This window comes from Microtus pennsylvanicus, chromosome 5, assembly GCF_037038515.1.
Source record: "Microtus pennsylvanicus isolate mMicPen1 chromosome 5, mMicPen1.hap1, whole genome shotgun sequence".
NCBI lineage: Eukaryota > Metazoa > Chordata > Mammalia > Rodentia > Cricetidae > Microtus > Microtus pennsylvanicus.
Genome location: NC_134583.1, coordinates 48736799 through 48756899, shown reverse-complemented (window position 1 = coordinate 48756899; position 20101 = coordinate 48736799). Strand labels below are relative to the sequence as shown.

General features: G+C 41.8%; 1 protein-coding gene across 1 annotated transcript in view; it reads right to left on the bottom strand.

The window, feature by feature from the left end:
- The window catches only part of Ppfibp2 (PPFIB scaffold protein 2), a 177364-nt gene that overhangs the window by 90735 nt on the left and 66528 nt on the right, over positions 1–20101 (bottom strand). Inside the window, 1 exon segment of the mRNA XM_075971819.1 lies at positions 3465–3679. Coding sequence (XP_075827934.1) covers positions 3465–3679 — 215 coding nt within the window.

Genomic DNA, 20101 nt, shown 5'->3' with positions numbered 1-20101 from the left:
TGTGATTTTGCTTTTTTAAAGGGGGATTTTATTATTATTTACACAGAATTTACTGGCTAAGCATCCCTAATCAAGAAAAGTCAAATAAAATTTCAAAAACCCTGAAATCCAAAATGTAACACCATTTAAACCTTTGGATTTCTTGATGAGAACTACCCAATTTGCTCTTGGTCGAATGCCCTATTATTCTTACTCAGCTTCCCCTGATGCTTCAGTAGCATGTTGGCCACTGGACCAATGGGAAGTTTGCTGGAGAGATTCAGAAACATCTCTTCCCTTAATCAAAAATAAATAATAGACATATTGTCCAGAAGAAACTGATCAACTCTGAACAGAGTTGTATAGCTGTGTCTATGTGAACATATGGTGCTTGAGCTCCATCAGCCATGGATGGAGGATACACAAAAGGAAAATCGAGCCTTGAGGGATGGTGGGGCAGAAGATGGGAGGAGCCAGAGCTTTTGAAGTCATTTTTGGCCAATGATTTCCAATGGGTATGCCTAGCCTCTCTACACTTTTCTAGTGCTCTAAACCCTACTGTTGACACTGCTTTGTTGGAGAAGGTACAAAAGATAGTGATGTTATCAGACAGAGCTCAACCATATCAGGCTAATGTTCCAACAAAACAGGAGCTCTGAGGTATGTGACAGAGCCAGTCTGTCTGCAGGAGAAAATGGTGCTAACACACACGATGTGCAGCCTGTGTTGAGCAGGAGGCACAGGTCAGTCTTGCCTTGTCCCTCAAACTACCTCTCTCATTCCAACTCCCATTCTAACCTACCTAAGCATCTTAAACACACCATACACACACACACACACACAACCTGGGTGTGATGGCACACACATTTAGTCCCAGTTTTCAAGAGGCAGAGCAGGCATACTTCTATGAGTTCAAGGCCAGTATGGCCTATATCACAAGTTCCAGGCCAGCGAGGGTTACATAGACCCTGTCTAAACAAAAAAGGGTCTCAGTGATTAAAGCAATACTTTTTAAACTTTAATGAATCCCTTTAAGATAGTTTAGTGCCTGATCTAAAGCTAATGTTTTTCACAAGCTCCTAGCCAAATAGACCAATATTTGTGAGACCAAAATTTGTATGTCAAGTTTTCCAGCAGAAAGAGCAATCTAAAGCTCTTGGGGAACTGCCCACTGCTCTGAATTTGGGGGCTGTGCAAGGAAGACTGAGTTTGGAATGTGTGCAGCGCCAGAGTGTAAACTGACTTTAGGTCAGTCAGATCTGAAAACAGACAGGTCATTTCTGCTCAGAATCAAATCCTTAACATGCAGCTTTAGTTTCTGGGAATGTTTATGTGAACTTCTGACCCCTGAAAAGTACACCATTCATATGTGGCTAATGGGCATAATTACTCTAGAAGATTTATGAACACAATAGCTTTTAGGGAAATCTGCCTTAAACAGTGGATTCCGCAATCACTGCAAATGATCAGCCCCTAAAAACTGTGCGAATCTGAAAACACAAGCTATTTCTCCAAGGAACACATCAGCTGCATTCTGAAAAAACTACTTTTAATGTATTTCCCCAAAATATTTTAAAAGTTAGATCAACTTTTTTCATGCCACACATTAAAAACTAATGCATTAGAGTGAACTGTCACATAAAAGTCAAACCATGAACCTCCTGGAGGGGAAAGGGATGCCTGGTTACTTGAAGTGAGGTTATGTCAGGCCTTTGTAGGGCTACGAGGAAGAGAAGAGACCCAAACAGTTACGAATGAGAAAGTCAACTAAAATCTTCTAAAATCCTATGGTTTGAAAAGCATGACATTTAAGAAAATATATGTCCAAAAAAAAAATAAAATAAGGTAACACAAACACACCTACAGAAAATGAACTCAAGATAGGAACATAGGGCAGAACAACCCCACCCAAGGGGTTAAGGAGATAGCAAGGTTGCGTGGGAAGAAAATTTAGAACTCCTTTCAAGCTTATTCTTTCTAATTATACATCTGACACCTTACTTAGACATTAGTTAAATAATTCATGTGATCATGTATATGTAGATTTTTTTCATACAGGGTATGAGATTAAAAGCTTAGAAACTGTAGAAAATACTAATAACCTAATAAGAAGTTTAGCCTTCTCACTAAAGAAAGAAATGTACAAAAACAGCAGTAAAACATTTTCCCTTGTGTAACTGCTAAAGCCATATTTTAAACTTGGTGATTATTTCTCATCTCAGGATAACATGGAATAGATTCTTTTTAAACTTGGCCAGAGAAAATAAAGACAACAAAATTCTTCTGAAAAGATATTTGGAAAAATGTGTCAAAGGCTTAAAATTATTAACATTCTTGGATTATGGTTGCCAGGTTTAGCCAACTGCTCAGGGCATACCCAATCATCGCTATTCATTGCTTATTTAAAATCAAATTTCACTAGATAGTCTATATTTTAAATGATGACCCTAGTTGATCTCTGCAATTATATTGCTAGAAAATTCTAGAGGCAGAAAAGTTTAGTTACTCAGCAATGCTTTCTCATATGGTGAAAGACTTAAAATAATTTAAAAGTCAATATTAGAAAGACTGTCACATAAATGACAGTACAGACACATAAGATGACCAAGGGGCACTTCTGTTCAGTGTAAACTGCACAGTGAAGAAGAAAGACAAACTGCTGAACTATGGAGAGACAAGACTCCTATTCAGAAAGAACTGCCAATCACTCTCCTGGCTATGTGATGGAAGGTTCTAGACAAAGCAGAAAGGGAGCCAGCAAAAATCAGACCTTGGAGACATAAAAGAATTCAGAGAACAATAGAAATGTATTTATAAAAACTCCTATGATTACACTGGGACTACCTGAACAGCCCAAGATGGACTCTCTATTTTTAAGATTACTTTATTTGAAACTGTTCTTACTTCCCCTTCACATTTAAGGTCATAAACATATTCACAGGTTCTGGCCATTGTTGCAAAGGCATCTTTGGGAGACCATTATGCTGCCTACTACAGATACATGACACAGGTACCAGGCAGACAGCTTGAGACAGTTGAGAATATTGAACAACACAAATAATGATGATAATGAGGAACTGCTCAGTGTTGAGGAAGGCATGGGGTGAGAGGCACTGACAGATCCCTTGAGAACAGAAAGGAGGCTAGGACATCTGGGATGGAGGCTGGGTAACCAAAAATGACCTGATTTATGGATAAGAAGGTCTCAACTTCCACAATCAACCTTTACCGCTCAGCCTTACACACGTTTTCCAATTCTGATCAGCTCTGCAGGGCTCTAGCATTAAAAGACGGTGCCTCAGCTCTTTCCAATGGCTACATCCCAGTTGACTTCAATGAGCTAGCACCTTAGCTTACCTACTCCTAGATATTATGAATTCTCCACAGGATGACCTGCCCATCTCCCTAGGAAAGCAGCTGGATACATTCCATTGCTACTTAGTTATGTCCCACAATTCCTTTATCTGGCCACATACCCAACTTACCAAGCTGTCCTCAAACCATTCCTTTATGTAGGCAGCCGTTGGGCCAGGGATCTGGCTCAGCAGGGCTTCTCTCTCCTGAGGAAGGGCCAACATCTCCAGCGCCAGTCTCAGGTCCTCAATGAGATGGAGCACTGATATGGAGTTCATGCAGGAGGATGGAGGAGATAGCCCAGGCTCACAGTTGCCATCACTAATATCTGTGACTGTTTTAGTGCCTGAAACAAAAAAGAGGAAGAGACTTTGTAAGAAGAGTGGATGTCACAGTCTGTGAACTTATCAAGAGCAAAGACAGTGAGGAGTGGAGGAGAAGGGCTGGAGGATTACTCCTGCTTCCCCATGGAAACACAGCAGCAGCATCTTTACTCTCAGCTGGGATGGTAGAAGAGAGACCCATCATGCGGGTACAGCCCAATAAGCCTGACATACAAAGCTTGCACATGAAGATACCTGATAAAGCACAGTCAACCCTCACCAGTGCCCAAAATAATTGAGACCCAATTCTTCACCATTTATAAACATACTGATTTTAAGTCAGTGTTGACTGCACAGATGGCCACTCCAAGCTCCTCCCAGTCACCTATGGGCATTCCTCTCCCTGCCATGGCCTGGTCACTGCTATTACTAGAACACTATGGAAGTGACTGTGCTGATGCTGGGTCTGGGGCTTAAGAGGATTGGCAGCTCCTGCTCTTCCTCTCCAATGCCAATCACCTTCTAACAAAGGTCACCTGCCCTGCAGAAAAGACAGCCCCAACTGCCAGCAGCCATCTCGATATGGTAGCAGACTTGTGAATGAAGCCATTCCAGATGACATATACCACACGACTATGAAATTATAAAGAAACAAACGGTAGAGTTGATTGGAATTAGTTGGGTTAGTTGAGCACAGTTATGGGCAAGGATTACTATACTCATTCTGGTGATGGAGTATAGCAAAGCAGAATCTTTCTAGATGCTCTAATCGGGACACTGCTGTATTAAAACTTTACTAGTTCCGATACATAGCCATAGCCCATTTCCCCGTGACAGATTGCATGGATGCTGAGTACAGAGTCTACACCAGGCATAGCTGAGTTCACAGCACCCACTAGACACTGAAATGCAATGTACTCAAATGTCTGCACACATACTCAAGTAGATAGCTAAAGAGACAGAAATCAGTGCCTGGATTTCCTCAGAGATCTGGGATGCTGGGTCCGTTCCTTCTAATTTAGTATGTCTAAAATAGGGAGGGCTGTTTGTGTCTTTCTACACCCTATCATTCAACTACAGAAAAGTCCAACTGACCTCACAGAGTCTCACAAAGGAATTCTGGATTTTCAGCTGTAAGAAATACTTTGTAAAATGTAGTTTAAAGTATGAATTCTTTTTAGAGCATTTGGATTGTAAAGGTCAATAGGGTAAGCTACCTAAAGTTAGGACTACCCTGGAAAATGGAAGCTGGTGGGCCACTATGGGTCTGGCATCTAACTCCTGGTCCCCTTTACACTTTTAGAAGCCACCATGTCCTTGCCAAGCAGTTTGGGAAGGAAAAATCCACACAGAAGGAAACAATTACCACAGAATTTGATTGCCAGTTTGCCTTCTGAAAATGTATGACAGAGGGAATCGCAGGTCACAATTCACAAACAAGTCAGGCTCTGGGGAGCTAGGAAGCAGTACAAGTACCCATGCTTTGGTGTGTGCTCAGCACTATCTGGCTCCTACATATCCAATTTAGAGCTGATTGGGAATTGCGCAAGCCAAGCCTCAGGGAAGAAAACGACTAGAAACTCAGCAAGCCCTCCAATCTCCACACAATTGCTCAGCAATCATTCCTCTGCACTCTGAATGCATAACCTTTTCCTGTTTTTAAATTGTGTGTGTGTGTGTGTGTGTGCCTGTGTGCCTGTGTGCCTGTGTGCCTGTGTGTGTGTGTACGCACACGCATGCTCGCATGGGCACACATGCCACGTGGTAGGAGTATAGCGGTCAGGATAATTTTGGTGTGCTGGTTTTCTCCTTCCACTGTGGGTTCCAGGAATTGAGCTCAGGACACTGGGCTTGCAGGGCAAGTGCTTTTATGCAGGGAGCCTTCTGCGTGCCACACAGTCTAACTGCAGAGTGTTTCATACAGGTGAAGTATACACTGAGCTGAGCTGAAAGAGACGGAAAACACAGAGGTGTTTTGCTAACTTCACATGATAATGCAGCTGCTGTGTATTTAATACCACACAAAAATAAACCTTAGAGAGATGAGTATTGTATATAAATATTAAAGTATAATAGTATAAAGGAGTAGATGAAAATTGGGTTAGATTAAGATCTGATAGGCACAAGAGTGACTGAGCACAATATAACAAAACACTGTACACTTACTATATAATTAACTTCTGCTACATAAAAACAAGTCTGAAAACACTACTTATAATGATTATAATAAAACATTAATAGATCCTTCATACAGAGACACCATATGAATCAGTTTTTAAGAAGAAGTCCTAATTCACTTCTCACACACAAAACAGCCATGGGGCTTTACACAGCTAACTCTGCGACATCTACAAAAATGCAAATAGAAAATTAAAATATAGAAATAAAATACTTTCTAAATAGTTCATGGAACATTTAAAAAGGGGAGTTCAGTTGTTCACTATCTGCTAAAATGATCGAAGTTGAAAATGCAATGATCAATGTTGACAAGCACACACCGAGAATACTCAGAGCCTGTGCAGAGACGTAAAAAATTGGCCCAATTCTTTGCGTAAGCAGTTTGGCAAGATACTGTAAAAATGTTCATACTTTTAAACTAGCAATTCTAATTTTACAAATCCCACCTGAGGAAATACAGCCAGATGTTCTTTAAAGATAAACATACAATAATGATCTCAATAGCGTGCTAATTCTGGAAACATGGGGGTAAATACCATCAACTAGGTGAATGTTTAAATTAATTCCAGAATATTCAAAAGCATAATTCATACAGACATATATATATATATATGAAATGACTGTCCAAAGAACCAGAAATATGAGGCCACATACAAATTTGTAAAATATATAATTAAATGGGTGAAAGGATGGCTCAGTATTAAAAGTACTGGCTGCTCTCCCAGTGGACCTGGTTCAATCCCCAACACTCAACCCACCCCACAACCATCTATAACTCCAGTCCCAGGGAATCTGATGCCCTCTTCTGACCTCCATGGGCACAGCATGCATACGGTACACAGAGGTACATACAGGCAAAACATGGTAAAACATAAGAGATAATAAAAAAAATTCTAAAGAAACTATAATTACTATATATAGATGTTTAAACATATATACAAAGATAGAATGTTTTTTAAATGTTGGCAATGACTTTCAGAGGTGAGAGATTGCAACCTGGCATTTAGACAGGTTTAAACACGGTAAATCCATACTGGATATTATGCAATGCCAGCACAAGAGATTGGGGGGGCAGTGTATGTGTGTATGTGTACATGTATGCAGGTGTGCTCATGTCGACATATGACGTATGTTCATCTATTGCACTTCACATCACTTTTTGCGCTCACCACTTCAGCCTGACTGGCCAGTGAGCTCTGGCATCCAGCTACCCACCCCCACCCCCTATCCAGCACTGCAGCTACAGGTGCATGCATCACACCTGGCTTTTACACAGGTGCTGGAGATCGGACCTCAAGTCTTCATAATTACCCACCAAGCATTTGCACACTAAGCCATCTCCTCAGCCCTCCAGCCCTTCTTTAAACAGTTTTGATGTGAGTGGATACAGACACATTCTCTCCCTGAGCCCCGATGACCTTTTTTTTTTCACTCGGGAATTGTACAAATGAAGAACTGATATATTTTCAAGCAATCTCAGAGACCTGTGGCTGGGTCACATGATCTGTTGGAAGCATGGAAGCTTGAAAAGCCTAAGGGAATCTCCAGGCAAGTGGGCAGATACAAACCACCAGGAGTCCCCCTCACCCACAACAAACAGAGACAGAAAAGCTGAAACAGCTCCCCAACTCGGAGCCATGCTTGAAAGAAAATTTAAACCTTGGGGACTGAGGGGGAGGGAAAAAAAAACACTGGAAGGTCAAACAAGTTCAAACTGACTCTAGAGCAGCTCTGAGCAAAGACCCAGACAGAGGAAGGAGCTGGGGCCCCCCGTGAGGGGAGAGAGCAGCTAAGCTGAGTCTGTAGGGGAAGTAGCCATACATACTATCTGTTTCATTCAGGGGTTCTGAGAAAATTCACCCATGGCAGAGAAATGTGGAGCCCCAGGCATGTCTGTAGAGCCATGCGTACCCACACACTGTGAGAAATGCAAACTAGAGGTCTCTGCATACCACAAGTGCAGAACAAATGCCTACTAGGCATTCTTTCCTAAGAATCTTCAAGCAGAAGCCAGTACGCAGCACACACAATGGTCAGAGTGTTGCTAAACACTGCCAAAGGCACAGTGTCCTAGAGGGCTCACCTCCCCATGACACACATTGTCCCTGCAGATGATCAGCTCCTACACAAAATTACAAACACAAATCAAAATCAAAAACCACATACAGCAAATAAGAGAATGTGTGCCTTAATCCTGGGGTCCAGAGAATAAGGCAAGAGATTAACACTGAATATGCTTGTGTATATGGCAAGGGATTCCCTCCTAAATTATTTCTCAGAAAAAGGTGATTCAACTTATATCCAAGTTCTAAAAACAAGTTCCTCTCTCTGGGAACACAGTATTCCATTATCTTAAACAACAAAGTACTGTTTAGGAAATATAAATCAGTACAAAGGTTGTAACTTTGAGGCTTACAGAATTCTTAGGGAGAGTTTTGCCATAGGTCCCACTTGAGAGAAATGAATTTAATTGGTCTCAGATGTGATCTAGGATAATGAAAAGGTAACCAGCATTCTAAAATAAAGCCAAAGTAGAAACTATTGCATTTGAAAGGTCACTCAACCAATGCCTGTTTCTGATGACTATAGAGGCTACCTTAGAATTCTTACTCTAAGAAAGAAAACAAAAACTTAATTTAGATAAAGTAATTTTATTTAATGTTCAAATACTTGTTGAGGATAAGACAACAAAGAAGTATAGAATTTTTTAATCCCATAAAAGCGTTGTGTTAAACATTCTACTTTTATTAATTTTTTCCAGCCCAATCACAGTTTCCCTCCTCAATTCTCTTCAGAAAAAGTCAGGTCTCCCATGCACATCAGCCAGCCAGAAATAAGTACTTTCTCTCCTACTGAGGCTGGACAGGCAACCCAGTAGGAGGAAAGGGTCCTGAAAGCAGGTAACAGAGTCAGAGACAGCCCCTGCACCCACTGTTAGGAGTCTCACAAGAAGACCCAGCTACACAACTGTAACATATGTGCAGAGAGGTTAGGTGAGTCCCATGTAGGCTCTCTGGTTAGCGGTTCAGCCTCTGTGAGCCACTATGAGCCCAGGTTAGTTGTTTCTGTTAGTTGTCAAGGTGTCCTTGACCCCTCAGGTTCCTACAATCCTTCCTACCCATCTTCTGCAGGATTCCCCAAGTCTACCTAATGTTTGACTCTGGGTCTCTGCATCTGTTCCCATCAGTTTCTGGGTGAAGCCTCTATGTTGACAATGGGCTAGACAAAGACCTATGAGTATAGCAGAATATCATTAGGAATAATTTCATTGCTTTTGCTCATGTTAGGCATTATTCTAGGTCACTGAGCTGTCCGGACCCTGGGTCCTGGTCCTCAGGGCAGTGTCAGGAGTGGGTTTGCTCTCACGTGTGGGTCTCAAGCTGGACCAATCACTCATTGGCCACTCCCATAATTTCTGCACCACCTTTACAACAGCATACCTTGAGATAGGACAGATTGTAGGGTAGAGGCTTGAGGCCAGGCTGGAGTTGCAGTCCCTTCACTGGAAATCTTGCTTGGTTACAGGGGATGGCCGTTTCAGGCTCTGAATCCCCTCTCTCCCTCACTGCTAAGAGTCTTAACTAGGGTCATCCTCATAGACTCCTGGGAGTTTCCATTGCCCCTGACTTTAGTTGTCTTTCCCGGTACTCTCTCCTCCTATCCTCCCACACCTGATTTCTCCTGTTTTCAATTCCACCCCCCCATCCAGACCCCTCTCTTCCATCTACTTGTAATGCCTATTCTATTCCTCTACACAGTAAGGGATTAGTATGTCCCCCTTCGAGTCCTCATTGCTTCTTGATCTGATGATTTAGCATGGTTATAGTTTACTTTATGACTAATACTCACCTATAAGTGAGTACATACTGTGTTTATCTTTCTGGGTTTGGGAGGCTTCACTCAGGATTATCTCTTCTAGTTCTATCCATTTGCCTGCAAATTTCATGATGATATTGTTTATAACAGCTGAGTAATACTCCATTGTGTAAATGGACCACATTTTCTTCATTCATTCTTTGGTTGACGGACATATAGGTTGTTTCCAGTTTCTGACTATTACAAATAAAACTGCTATGAACATAGTTGTATGGTAAAGCATCTTTTGGGTATATGCTCAGGAATGGAATAGCTGGATCTTGAAGTAAGTCAATTCCCAACTTTCAGAGAAACTGGTATTGATTTCCAAAAAGCCTGTACAAGTTTGCACAATGGAGGGTGTCCTCCCTTGCTCCACATTCTCACCAGCATGAGCTGTCACTTGTGTTTTTGATCTTAGCCATTCTGACAGGTGTAAGATGGAATCTCAGAGTCATTTTGATTTGCATTTCCTGATGGCTAGGAATGTTGATCATTTCCTTACGTGCTTCTCAGTCATTTGAGATTCCTCTGTTGAGAATTCTCTGTTTAGATGTGTACCCCATTTTTAATTCGATTATTTGGTTTGTTGATGTCTAGTTTTGTGAGTTCTTTACATATTTTGGAAACCAGTTTTGTGTCACAAATGAGGTTGGTGAAGAACTTTGCTCATTCTGTAGGCTGCCATTTTGTCCTTCTGACCGCGTCCTTTGCCTTAAAGAAGCTTTTAAGTTTCATGAGGTCCCACTTATTAATTGTTGATCTTAGTGTCTACACTGCTGGTATCCTGTACAAGAAGTCTGTGCCAATGCTTTCAATGCTACTTACCACTTTCTCTTCTCTCAGGTATCTATTTGCATTCCTCAACATTTGTGGCATCCAGTTAGGCCAGCACCATTTGTGGAAGATGCTTTCTTTTTTCCATTGTATATTTCTGGCTTCTTTATCAAAAATCACATGTTCATAGGTATGTGGATTTATGTCTGAGTCTTTTATTTGGTTCTACTGATCAATGTTTCTATTTTTTTTCTAATACCACGTGGTTTTTATTACTATTGCTCTGTAGTACAGCTTGGAATCAGGAATGGTGATGCCTCTGAAGTACTGTACGGGGTTGTTTTAGCTATCCTGGGGTTTTGTTCATTTTTCCATATCAAGTTGAATATTGTTCTTTCAAGGTTTGTAAACAACTGTGTTGGAATTTTGATGGGACTTGCATTGAATCTGTAGATTGCTATTGGTGAAACAGCCCCTATTACTTTGTTAATCCTGCCAATCCATGAGAATAGGAGATCTTTCGGTCTTCTGCTTTATTTTTCAGTTTCTTTTTTCAAAGATTTGAAGTTCTTGCCATACAGGTCTTTCATTTGCTTGATTAGTTACCCCAAGATATTTTATGTTATTTTTCACTATGGTGAAGAGTGTTGCTTTCCTAATTTCTTTCTCAGCCCACTTATCATTTGTATATAGGAGGACTACTGATTTTTTGTTTGTTTGTTTGTTTTAGTTTTGGGGTTTTTTGTTTGTTTTTTGGCATCCAACTACTTTGCTAATGGTGTTTATCAGTTATAGGAGTTCCATGGTAGAATTTTAAGAGCCACTTATGTATACTATCATATCATCTGCAAATTGCAATACCTTGACTTCTTCCCTTCCAATTTGTATCCCCTTGATATCTTTTAGTTGCCTTATTGCTCTATCTAATACACAACCAATATTGGTTTCTAATGACTAGAGAGGCTATCTGGGTACTTTTATTTTAAGAACCAAAGCCCAAACTTAATATAGATATAGTAATTTTATTTAATTTATTTAGTTTAATGTTCAACTACTTATTGAGGATAAGACAAAATGAATTATAGAATTTTGTTAATAGTGTTTAATGATGACATTTTTTAGTGTATAATACCTTTATACAGTAATGGATGCTATGGTAGTTTCACACATGTATATATGTAAACACATGCATTTTTGGGTGTAGGGGGCATAACTGTGTGTACCATACATCAGAACAGGTACTTTGATCCAACTTCTAAAAACAGCCACAATAAAAAAAAATTATCATTAACTCTGTAACAAACCAAAAATCCTATAGCAAACCAAAAAACATCAATAATCCTATTAAAAAAAACTGTATTACTATCCTGGTCTTGAGAGAAAAAGATTAAGCCAAATGCTTTCACAGTTAATTCTACCAAACATTTCAGAACAGCCTAATGGACTGTTTAGTATAGAAAAGAGGAAACTCACTTTGTAAGGACAGAGTACCCGGACAGGTTTTAGGGAAAATGGTGACCTGTGCCTCCTCACGCACCCCAGAACTATGTACCTCAGACATCGTGATTACCACCAAAGAAAATTACAGGCCATCTCACTTGGTAAGCTCAGATACATAAATCCTACGTAAAAATTATGAAAAACAAATCACATAATGTACAAAGATGAGAATCAAGCCCATCTCTCTTGGGAAACGATAACCAAGCAGACACACCAGACATAAATTGATGACAGACCAGAGTTTGAAAAAGTGTGTGAAGACCAATGTCTCTCCTCACTGGAGAACATTTTATTAAATTACACACATACAGAACACTTTCCCAAAAGGGACCAGATATACTAAGCCATAAGGGAGGTCCCAGCAGAAAACCAAGAACTCACAGAGAGCTTATATGGTTTGAAGGTTTCCCCAAAGCTCATCCTAGGACTGCATATGGTTCAGGTGGTAAAGTGCTACCAAGCCCTAGATTTGATCCCCAGCACTAATTCTGGTAGCACATGCCTGTAATCCCAGGACTCCAGGTGTAGAGGTAAAAGGGTCCTTAGCTACACTGAGAGTTCAAGGCCAACCTGGGCTACAGGTGTTACTATCTACAAAATAAACAAACATGTAAACCTAATCATAACACAATAACACTGAAATGTGGGATCCTGGGAAGCTAACTAGAAGCCAGATGTGGTGTCACACACCTGGAATCCAATACTTAGGAAGCTGCGGCAAGAGAATCATAAACTGGAGGTTAGCCTGGGAAACTGAGGCCTTGTCTCCAAAAAAAAGGTAAAGAGGAAGGAAAAAAAGAAGAAAGGGGAAGGGGTAACAGAGAGGAAGGGAACCTTAAAGGAAGAAAAAAGGGAAAAGGGAAAGAAAACGAAAAAAGGAAAAGCAAAGGAAAGAGAAAATGAAATGATAAAGGGAAGGAGGGAAGGAAGGGAAAACCAGAAAGGGGCAATCAAATGTGGGAGGGCTCCGCCTTCAAGAATGGATTGATGACTTTCACGGAAATGGGCCAGCTATGTTGGGTGTAGGTCTCTAATAAAAGCGGGAGCTCTGCCCCCATTTCTATTCTCTCTCAGGCTATGTTCTTCTGTCTTCTACCACGGGATGACACCAGCCCTTATCAGATGTTATATACTTGATACTGGAATTTTCTGCTTGTGTTTAGAATGGTGAGACATTTCTTTACATTATAAACTGCCCAGTCTCAAATGTTCTGCTACAGTAGAATAAAATGAACTAAAACGTACTTCCTTTTTACATGCTTCCACAGGAGAGTAAGAAAGATTTCCCTACTGCCACATTGATGGTCTCTCCGCTTCCTTCTTTCAGTTGATCCCCCCACCCCAAACACACACAAAGAATAGTTCTCTAACTAAAGAGTTAAGGGAATTTAGTATTTCTCTCCACAGTTACCCATCTCCTGAATGTTGGCTCCTTCCCTGAGGAAATCTTTCTGAGACCCTCTGCAGAGTGACGTCTGCTGCCTGAGACTAAGTTTATTTGCTGTGTTTTTGAGATGGAGTGTGGTCTGTTTACGACCCTAATCATAGCCTCGGATCAAGCCAGCTTCTCAAGTCTGTAATTCAGCAGAGCTAACATTTTCATATGAACAGTTCACCCCACCCAAGCCTGTGTCTACATTCTAGTTCCTGGCTCCAATCAATGTGTCACGTCACACGGACCCAGACTTTACAGGTGCAATTGAGGGAAACAAGGAGATGCTTGGAGAATTGTGATTAGCCATCCGTTGGTCTAAAGGAAGAGAAAGGGACCATGAGTAAAGAACGCCATAGAACTCTGACAGCCATTGGGCAGACATACAAAGCAAGCTACACAGAGAAAAACAAACACAGATACAAAGGCACATGCACACATACACACCCCTCTCAAAGCAGAGGCACTGAAGGGAGCCTTTGGAGCTCAGAACCTCTGTGGTAAAAGCAACTAGGTCAGTGTCTGTCCTATAAGTCACTGCCAAATCCTCCGTGGGCTATAGCCTGAGCTATTTTGTTTTACGATTTTTATTTGTAATTTTTATATGTACATAGGTTAGGCTTTATGCATGCAAATGCAGTGCCTTCAGAGGCCAGAAGGGGGCAGGAGATCCCTAGGACGCTGTTAGTGTGCCATGGGTGATGGGAACTAAAGTCAGGTCCACTGTGAGGGCAGTGAATACTGCTGAGCCATCATTTCAGCCTCCTCGGGAACAAGCCTTAGTGGCCCACTTGAGAGAAGTGGACACATGTTTTGGGCTGAGCAAGAATGAGAAAAGCGGAAGACCTCTGTATAAAGCCAGGATGCACAAGGTTATTTATAACCTCAGCCAATTTTAAAACCAGTCTTAAAACTTGGGTTTCGAACCAGAATAAGAACACACAAATAATTCAGTTCTTAGGCAAAATATCCATAACTTAAGAGGCCAAAGCCCCTCATCTACGGGCTGAGGCAATGCTCAGTTGCAGAGTGCATGACCTGGCTTCAATCCCTAGCACCACACAGAAACAGATAACTAAAAATCCCACCATCTAGGAGTTCTCAAGCATTGCTGAGGTCCAGAAGACAAACAATAATCACCAAGAACAGAGAAAATGCAGATAACCATACTCACAAGCTAACGTAACTGGAAAACAACTAAAAAACCATGTGTGCCCATGAGAGCACATGGAACGTTAGTGACCGGTGGCAGTGGACTGGTGGCAGTGGAGAGTGGGGCATCCACCTGAGAGCATCTGTAAACTTCACTGAGGAAGTGCTGCAAGCCACTGCAACCAAATGCAAGGAGAAATCAACTTAAAATACATAGGATTGTTTCTGTTTGAAAGTGAGATTCTGAAAGAGAAGATACATCTAAGAAAGTACGAAAATGAATAGCTATCAAAAAATTGATAGAAAAATATAGCACATAGTGCAGAGATATAACTATGTGCATACGTAACTATTCACAGAATAACATACACAACTAAGCACAGACATTATATGGCAACTGATTAATAAAACCAAAAGTAGCTAGTTCAGAGTAGTAACAAAAAGATTACCTCTGGCAAGACTGATCCAAATATAAATGCACAGATGGTATCTAGAATAAAAACAGAGCCTAGAAAGACCGCTCAGTCAGTAAAGCACTTGCTGCCCAAGCATGAGGACCTGAATCCGAGCCTCCACACACATAAAAGCCATGTGTGGAAGCATGCACGTGTGTTCACAACACAGGGAGTCAGAGACAGGAGAATCCCTGGGGCTTGCTGGCCCCTGAGTCTTGCCATCTCAAAAAACAAGGTGAGGGCTAAGGATGTGGCACAGCTGGTAAAATGCTGGTCATGCAAGAATGAGGACCTGAGTTTGGATGCTCAGTCCACACATAAAGAGCCAGGCACGGTGGTCACTCCTACAATCCCAGGATTTGGAACCTATAAGCTTGCTACCCTGCTAGTCCAGTCAACTGGAGCTCCAGGCTTAGCGCCTCACAAATTAACCAGGAGAGCAACAGAAGACAATGTCATACTCTGTTCTCTATATAAATGTGAACCCACATACATATGCATACACACACACACCATACCCAAATACACAAAAAGACCCAAGATTAACCTCTGACCTACACTTTCACGGACACATGTACATACACTTGTACACGTGTGCGCATCGGTACCAGCATGCATGCCGACATGCCTACGCACACAAACACAGATAAAAGCAAATGTGATGGACAAAATATAATGACCATTATCTGCTAGCAAAAGTTAAGACTTTGGTCAAAAGGACACACTCCTAGAAAACTCTACATTGCTAAAAGCTAAGAAACTTAACTTAAGCATCCATAACCAGCAATAACAACAACAAACTACTACAACCACACTTCCAAAAGGAAACCATAGGCCCAAAGCGCCAGGCAGGTCTATCCTATACCTCCAACCACAGCAATGTTTAAAGAACAATCCCTGACTTACCCAAACTCTCTCAGCAACAGAATGTGAGACACTGCAGAGTGGAAAGTGGGCTCTGCCAGCTGGGAAAACTACACTGCTGGCTGCCAAAAAGCAGATGCCACAATGCGTGATCTGACATCTTTACACCAAGGCAACCGCTGACAATTCAGTCCTAAGCACCTCTAACCACTCCACCTCTCCCTTAAAAAGGAGGTGGGATGGTGTAACAAAAATAGGAAAGGTGCTTGCCACCAAAACTAAAGAGTGGAGTTCAATACTCAGAACCCATACTGTGGAAAGAGAGAACCGGCTTCCACAGTCGCCTTCTCATCTCCAAATGCAAGCATGCCATGTGCACACATGCACACAAACACACACAAAAATGATTTGTAAAACTTTGGAGGTATGTATGCATGTATGTATATATTTATTTTACTTAGAGACAGTATCTCCCTGTGGCCTAAAACTCACAATCCTCCTGCCTCAGCTTCCTGCATACTAGCCTTAGATATATGCTATTACAGGGTTCTCAACATAAATCTGGAAAACAGGCAGTAGGGGTGGTGTGCTGTTACTGATGATTGGCTGTGCTCCTCCGAGGAGCAGAGGCTGTGCTGATGTATCTCCAAGGAGCAGACAAGACCAGCTAATGAGTCCTGGGACGACAGCCACAGCCTCAGCCACGACCCCCACGGCTGATACTTGAGGGCCAAAGGAACTATCACAGCCTTGACCTGAACTTTTCCACCCCCATGAAATCTTTGTTTTATTCCTTCATCCAAAGCCAGACACTAATCAGGGCTGGCAGAAGGCCCAGAAGATGGGTAACCACCTACTTAGCCGTCCTAAAACAGTCTTTGTCCCTTATCAATAAGCACAGCTCAGAGATAACCACATGAGTTGACCTTCTGCCAAATCAATGAAGAATAAGTGGCCCTCTGTGTCCTGATCATGGGGCTCTGGCCCTATGCCAAAAGGGGCTGACAGAAGAGTCAGTGAACCTGTGTGTCTACACAGTAAAGCCCTATTGTAACTTAGCACCCATGTCGGCTGCTTCGTGCCATCCACAGGGATGTAATTAGACAGCACATGGCTGCATTTCCACTGCCAACAGCACAATTCAATTATGGTGTTATCTGCAGAGGGAGTCATAGGGACTAATGAGAAGGAAGATTAGATGGGAGCTTAACATCCGACTGCAAGCTGCAACAATGGTCTTTGTATTAGAAACAAATCATTATTGACACCGCTCCAAGGGTCTTGACAGTCACCTCCTTTCACGTTCATGAACATCCAGGATTTTAATATCTTCATACCTACAGCATACCCATGCAGATTTCAAGAACTCAAGCTTAGAAGGTTAACAGTTCTGCATTATGCTTAAGTGCAGTTCTTTTTGCATTTACAAAAAACAATTTTTATCTTGCAACTCCCCCCCCCCACTGCCATTGATCACTACACCATCGCCGAGGCTCTGTGGGGCCAGGCCTACTTGCCATCAGGACAAACTTGTCCAGTAGGGCAGTCCTACACTCCTCATCGTGTATGACAATGATAACTGTCAGTATTATCCCTATTAACTGAACAGCACTGGACCTTTTGATGGTGAAAGTAACATTAATACTAACATCAATAAAGCAGTGATAACTGCAGATCAGCCAAGTGCTGACCAAGTACCAGGCACTAAGTACCTGATCATTATTAATTTAATCCTCACAACAAAAACATAGCTAACACTGACACCACTATTCCATTTACACAGAAACTGAGCTGCAGAAGGGTTAAACAATTGTCAAGGACACCACAGAGGAAGGAACTGGCTGAAGTGGAATTCAAAGCTCAAAAGTGGTGTAGGAGGCCCTTCTGTATTTGTGCTGATTTCATTGGTTGAATAAAGAAGCTGCCTTGGCCTTTTGATAGGGCAGAATTTAGATAGGCATGGAAGAGAGAACTGGATGCTAGGAGGAAGAAAGCAGTGTGGCAGATGCCATGCTTCTCCTGCCCAAGACAGACGTAGGTTAGACTCTTGCAGGTAAGCCACAATCATGTGGTGACATACAGATTATTAGAAATGGGTTGAATCAAGATGTAAGAATTAGCTAATAAGAGGCTAGAGCTAATGGCCAGGCAGTGATTTAATTAATACAATTTCCATGTGGTTATTTCAGGGGTTAAGCTAGCCAGGCGGCGGGAGACAGCCCACCGCTCCTCCTTACAACACAGAAGCTTAGCTCCATATTAGTAATTACAAAAGTTCTAAGCTCTTCAGCCCAAAAAGTTCCAACCTTCTTAACGATGTGGATGGTATTTACCAATCTTGAGTACACATTTCGATAATTAAATATCACAGAGGTGCAAGCCCTCCAGACAGTAAAACACTCAATGCCGAACGTGTCACATGCTGGTGTCAGCTAATTACAACCAAGAAACTGCTCTCAGGATTTAGTGACTACAAAGTCTTCAAAAATAGTGAGTGATAGTCTTGAAAAATAAACTCATCCAGAGGTTCAAGTCAAGAAAATGAAAGGGACATTCAGAATGATGCCAGAGAGAAGACATGCAGAAACCAGTATATGCCTCCTAAGCAATGAAAGGATAAATTAGTCACAAAAACAAATAAAATATGAACATACAGCTGTTTACCAAACAGCTACTGTGTGTTATAGACTAATGGAGAGATGCCGTGGTACAGCCTTTGTCCTCCTGAAACTGGCATTCGGGTACAATAAAAAGAGCAATATAAATGAGCTATAAAGGCATAAATAAGGCAGGAGAGATGGCTCAGTACATAGTGTGCTTGCTTCCTCCTGCCTCCTGATTTCCCACACAGCACATCTGGAACAGTCCTGTTGTTGACATTATTACTAGATCCAAGGCCTTGCATGGTTTCAGGATCTGCAGGGAAGAATCTGGGGCAGGTGGAGGGGAAAGGGTATGACTTAGTACAGTATAACCTGGGAAAAAACAGGAGAAACTGGTTTCTTCTCTTTTCAGAACAGAGAGCCCTCTTTCTTTATCCTATTCCATAGCCCTCCACCTTGGAAGGGTGTATCTGGACAGACTTTCAGGGTTTCCATCTGGAACAGTTGTGAGAATTTTGTAGGAAGAAAAACCTAAGATTTTCTGGGCAGGAGCATAGGGAGCAATAACTCTACAGACTACTTGGTTTTGATCCTAGGTCTACAAATAGTCTTCGTGAAGATAGGAGCATCAGTTTCCTTATATATAATGTGACTAAGAACAGCTCCTCCTGAGGTAGGATATTACCACATACACTGCTTATACCAGTTCTTGTCACATAGTAAGTACTATAAAATAAATGCTATTTGCCGAGACAGAGACTTACTATGTAGCCCAGACTGGCCTGAAACTTGGAGTGATCCTCCTGCCTCAAATGCTGGAATTACAGGTGTACGCCATCATATCTGCCTAAAATGTAAGCTTCTGATAAATTAAAAGAGGGGCAGAACATCTTTACCATGTTGAGTCAGTTCCTCAAAGGTCAGAGCCTGCTTCTCACTATGGAAGCCCTGTTTTTGCCCACCCAGGTAGTATGGTTTCTGTTATATACATTAGGCACATTCAACCATGGACTTGCCTAGAGTCTCTAAGATTGACATATAGCCCTGACAGGTCTCTGCTTTTCTTTTTGCCTCCTTACAGATTGTCTCACCCACAGAGCATCCAAGTAAGCCCGAGAATGGAGCTGAAGTCACTCTTCCCATAAATCTCTGATTCTCTCCCACGCCTTCAGGATAATCTCTGAAGTTCTCCCAACACCAGCCATTCCATAATATGATATGTCTCTTCTGCATCTGAGGCTGTGTCCCCTTTTCTTCCCCTGGCATATATACTGACTCTCCCCAGCCCATGACATTTTCTGTGTCCTTTCTTGGAAAGCTGCTCTACAGATCTCCTCAGATTTCTAATAAAATGTCCCCTGATCAAACGGCCTCACCTGGCTTTATCTAATACAGGAGGATTCCCTTATGACCTGTTCATATTTCTTTTTTAAGTGTGCATGTGTCCTCCAATGCTGTCTACCTGATGTTTTGAAACAGGACCTCGACTTGGCTTGCAACTAACCTATTAGGCTAGAGTGACTGGCTAGTGAGGCCCCAGGGTCCTCCTAGCTCTGCTTCCTCAATGCTGAAACTCATAAGCCAGGACCAACACATCTGGCTATTTTATATGGTTCTGGGGATTGGACT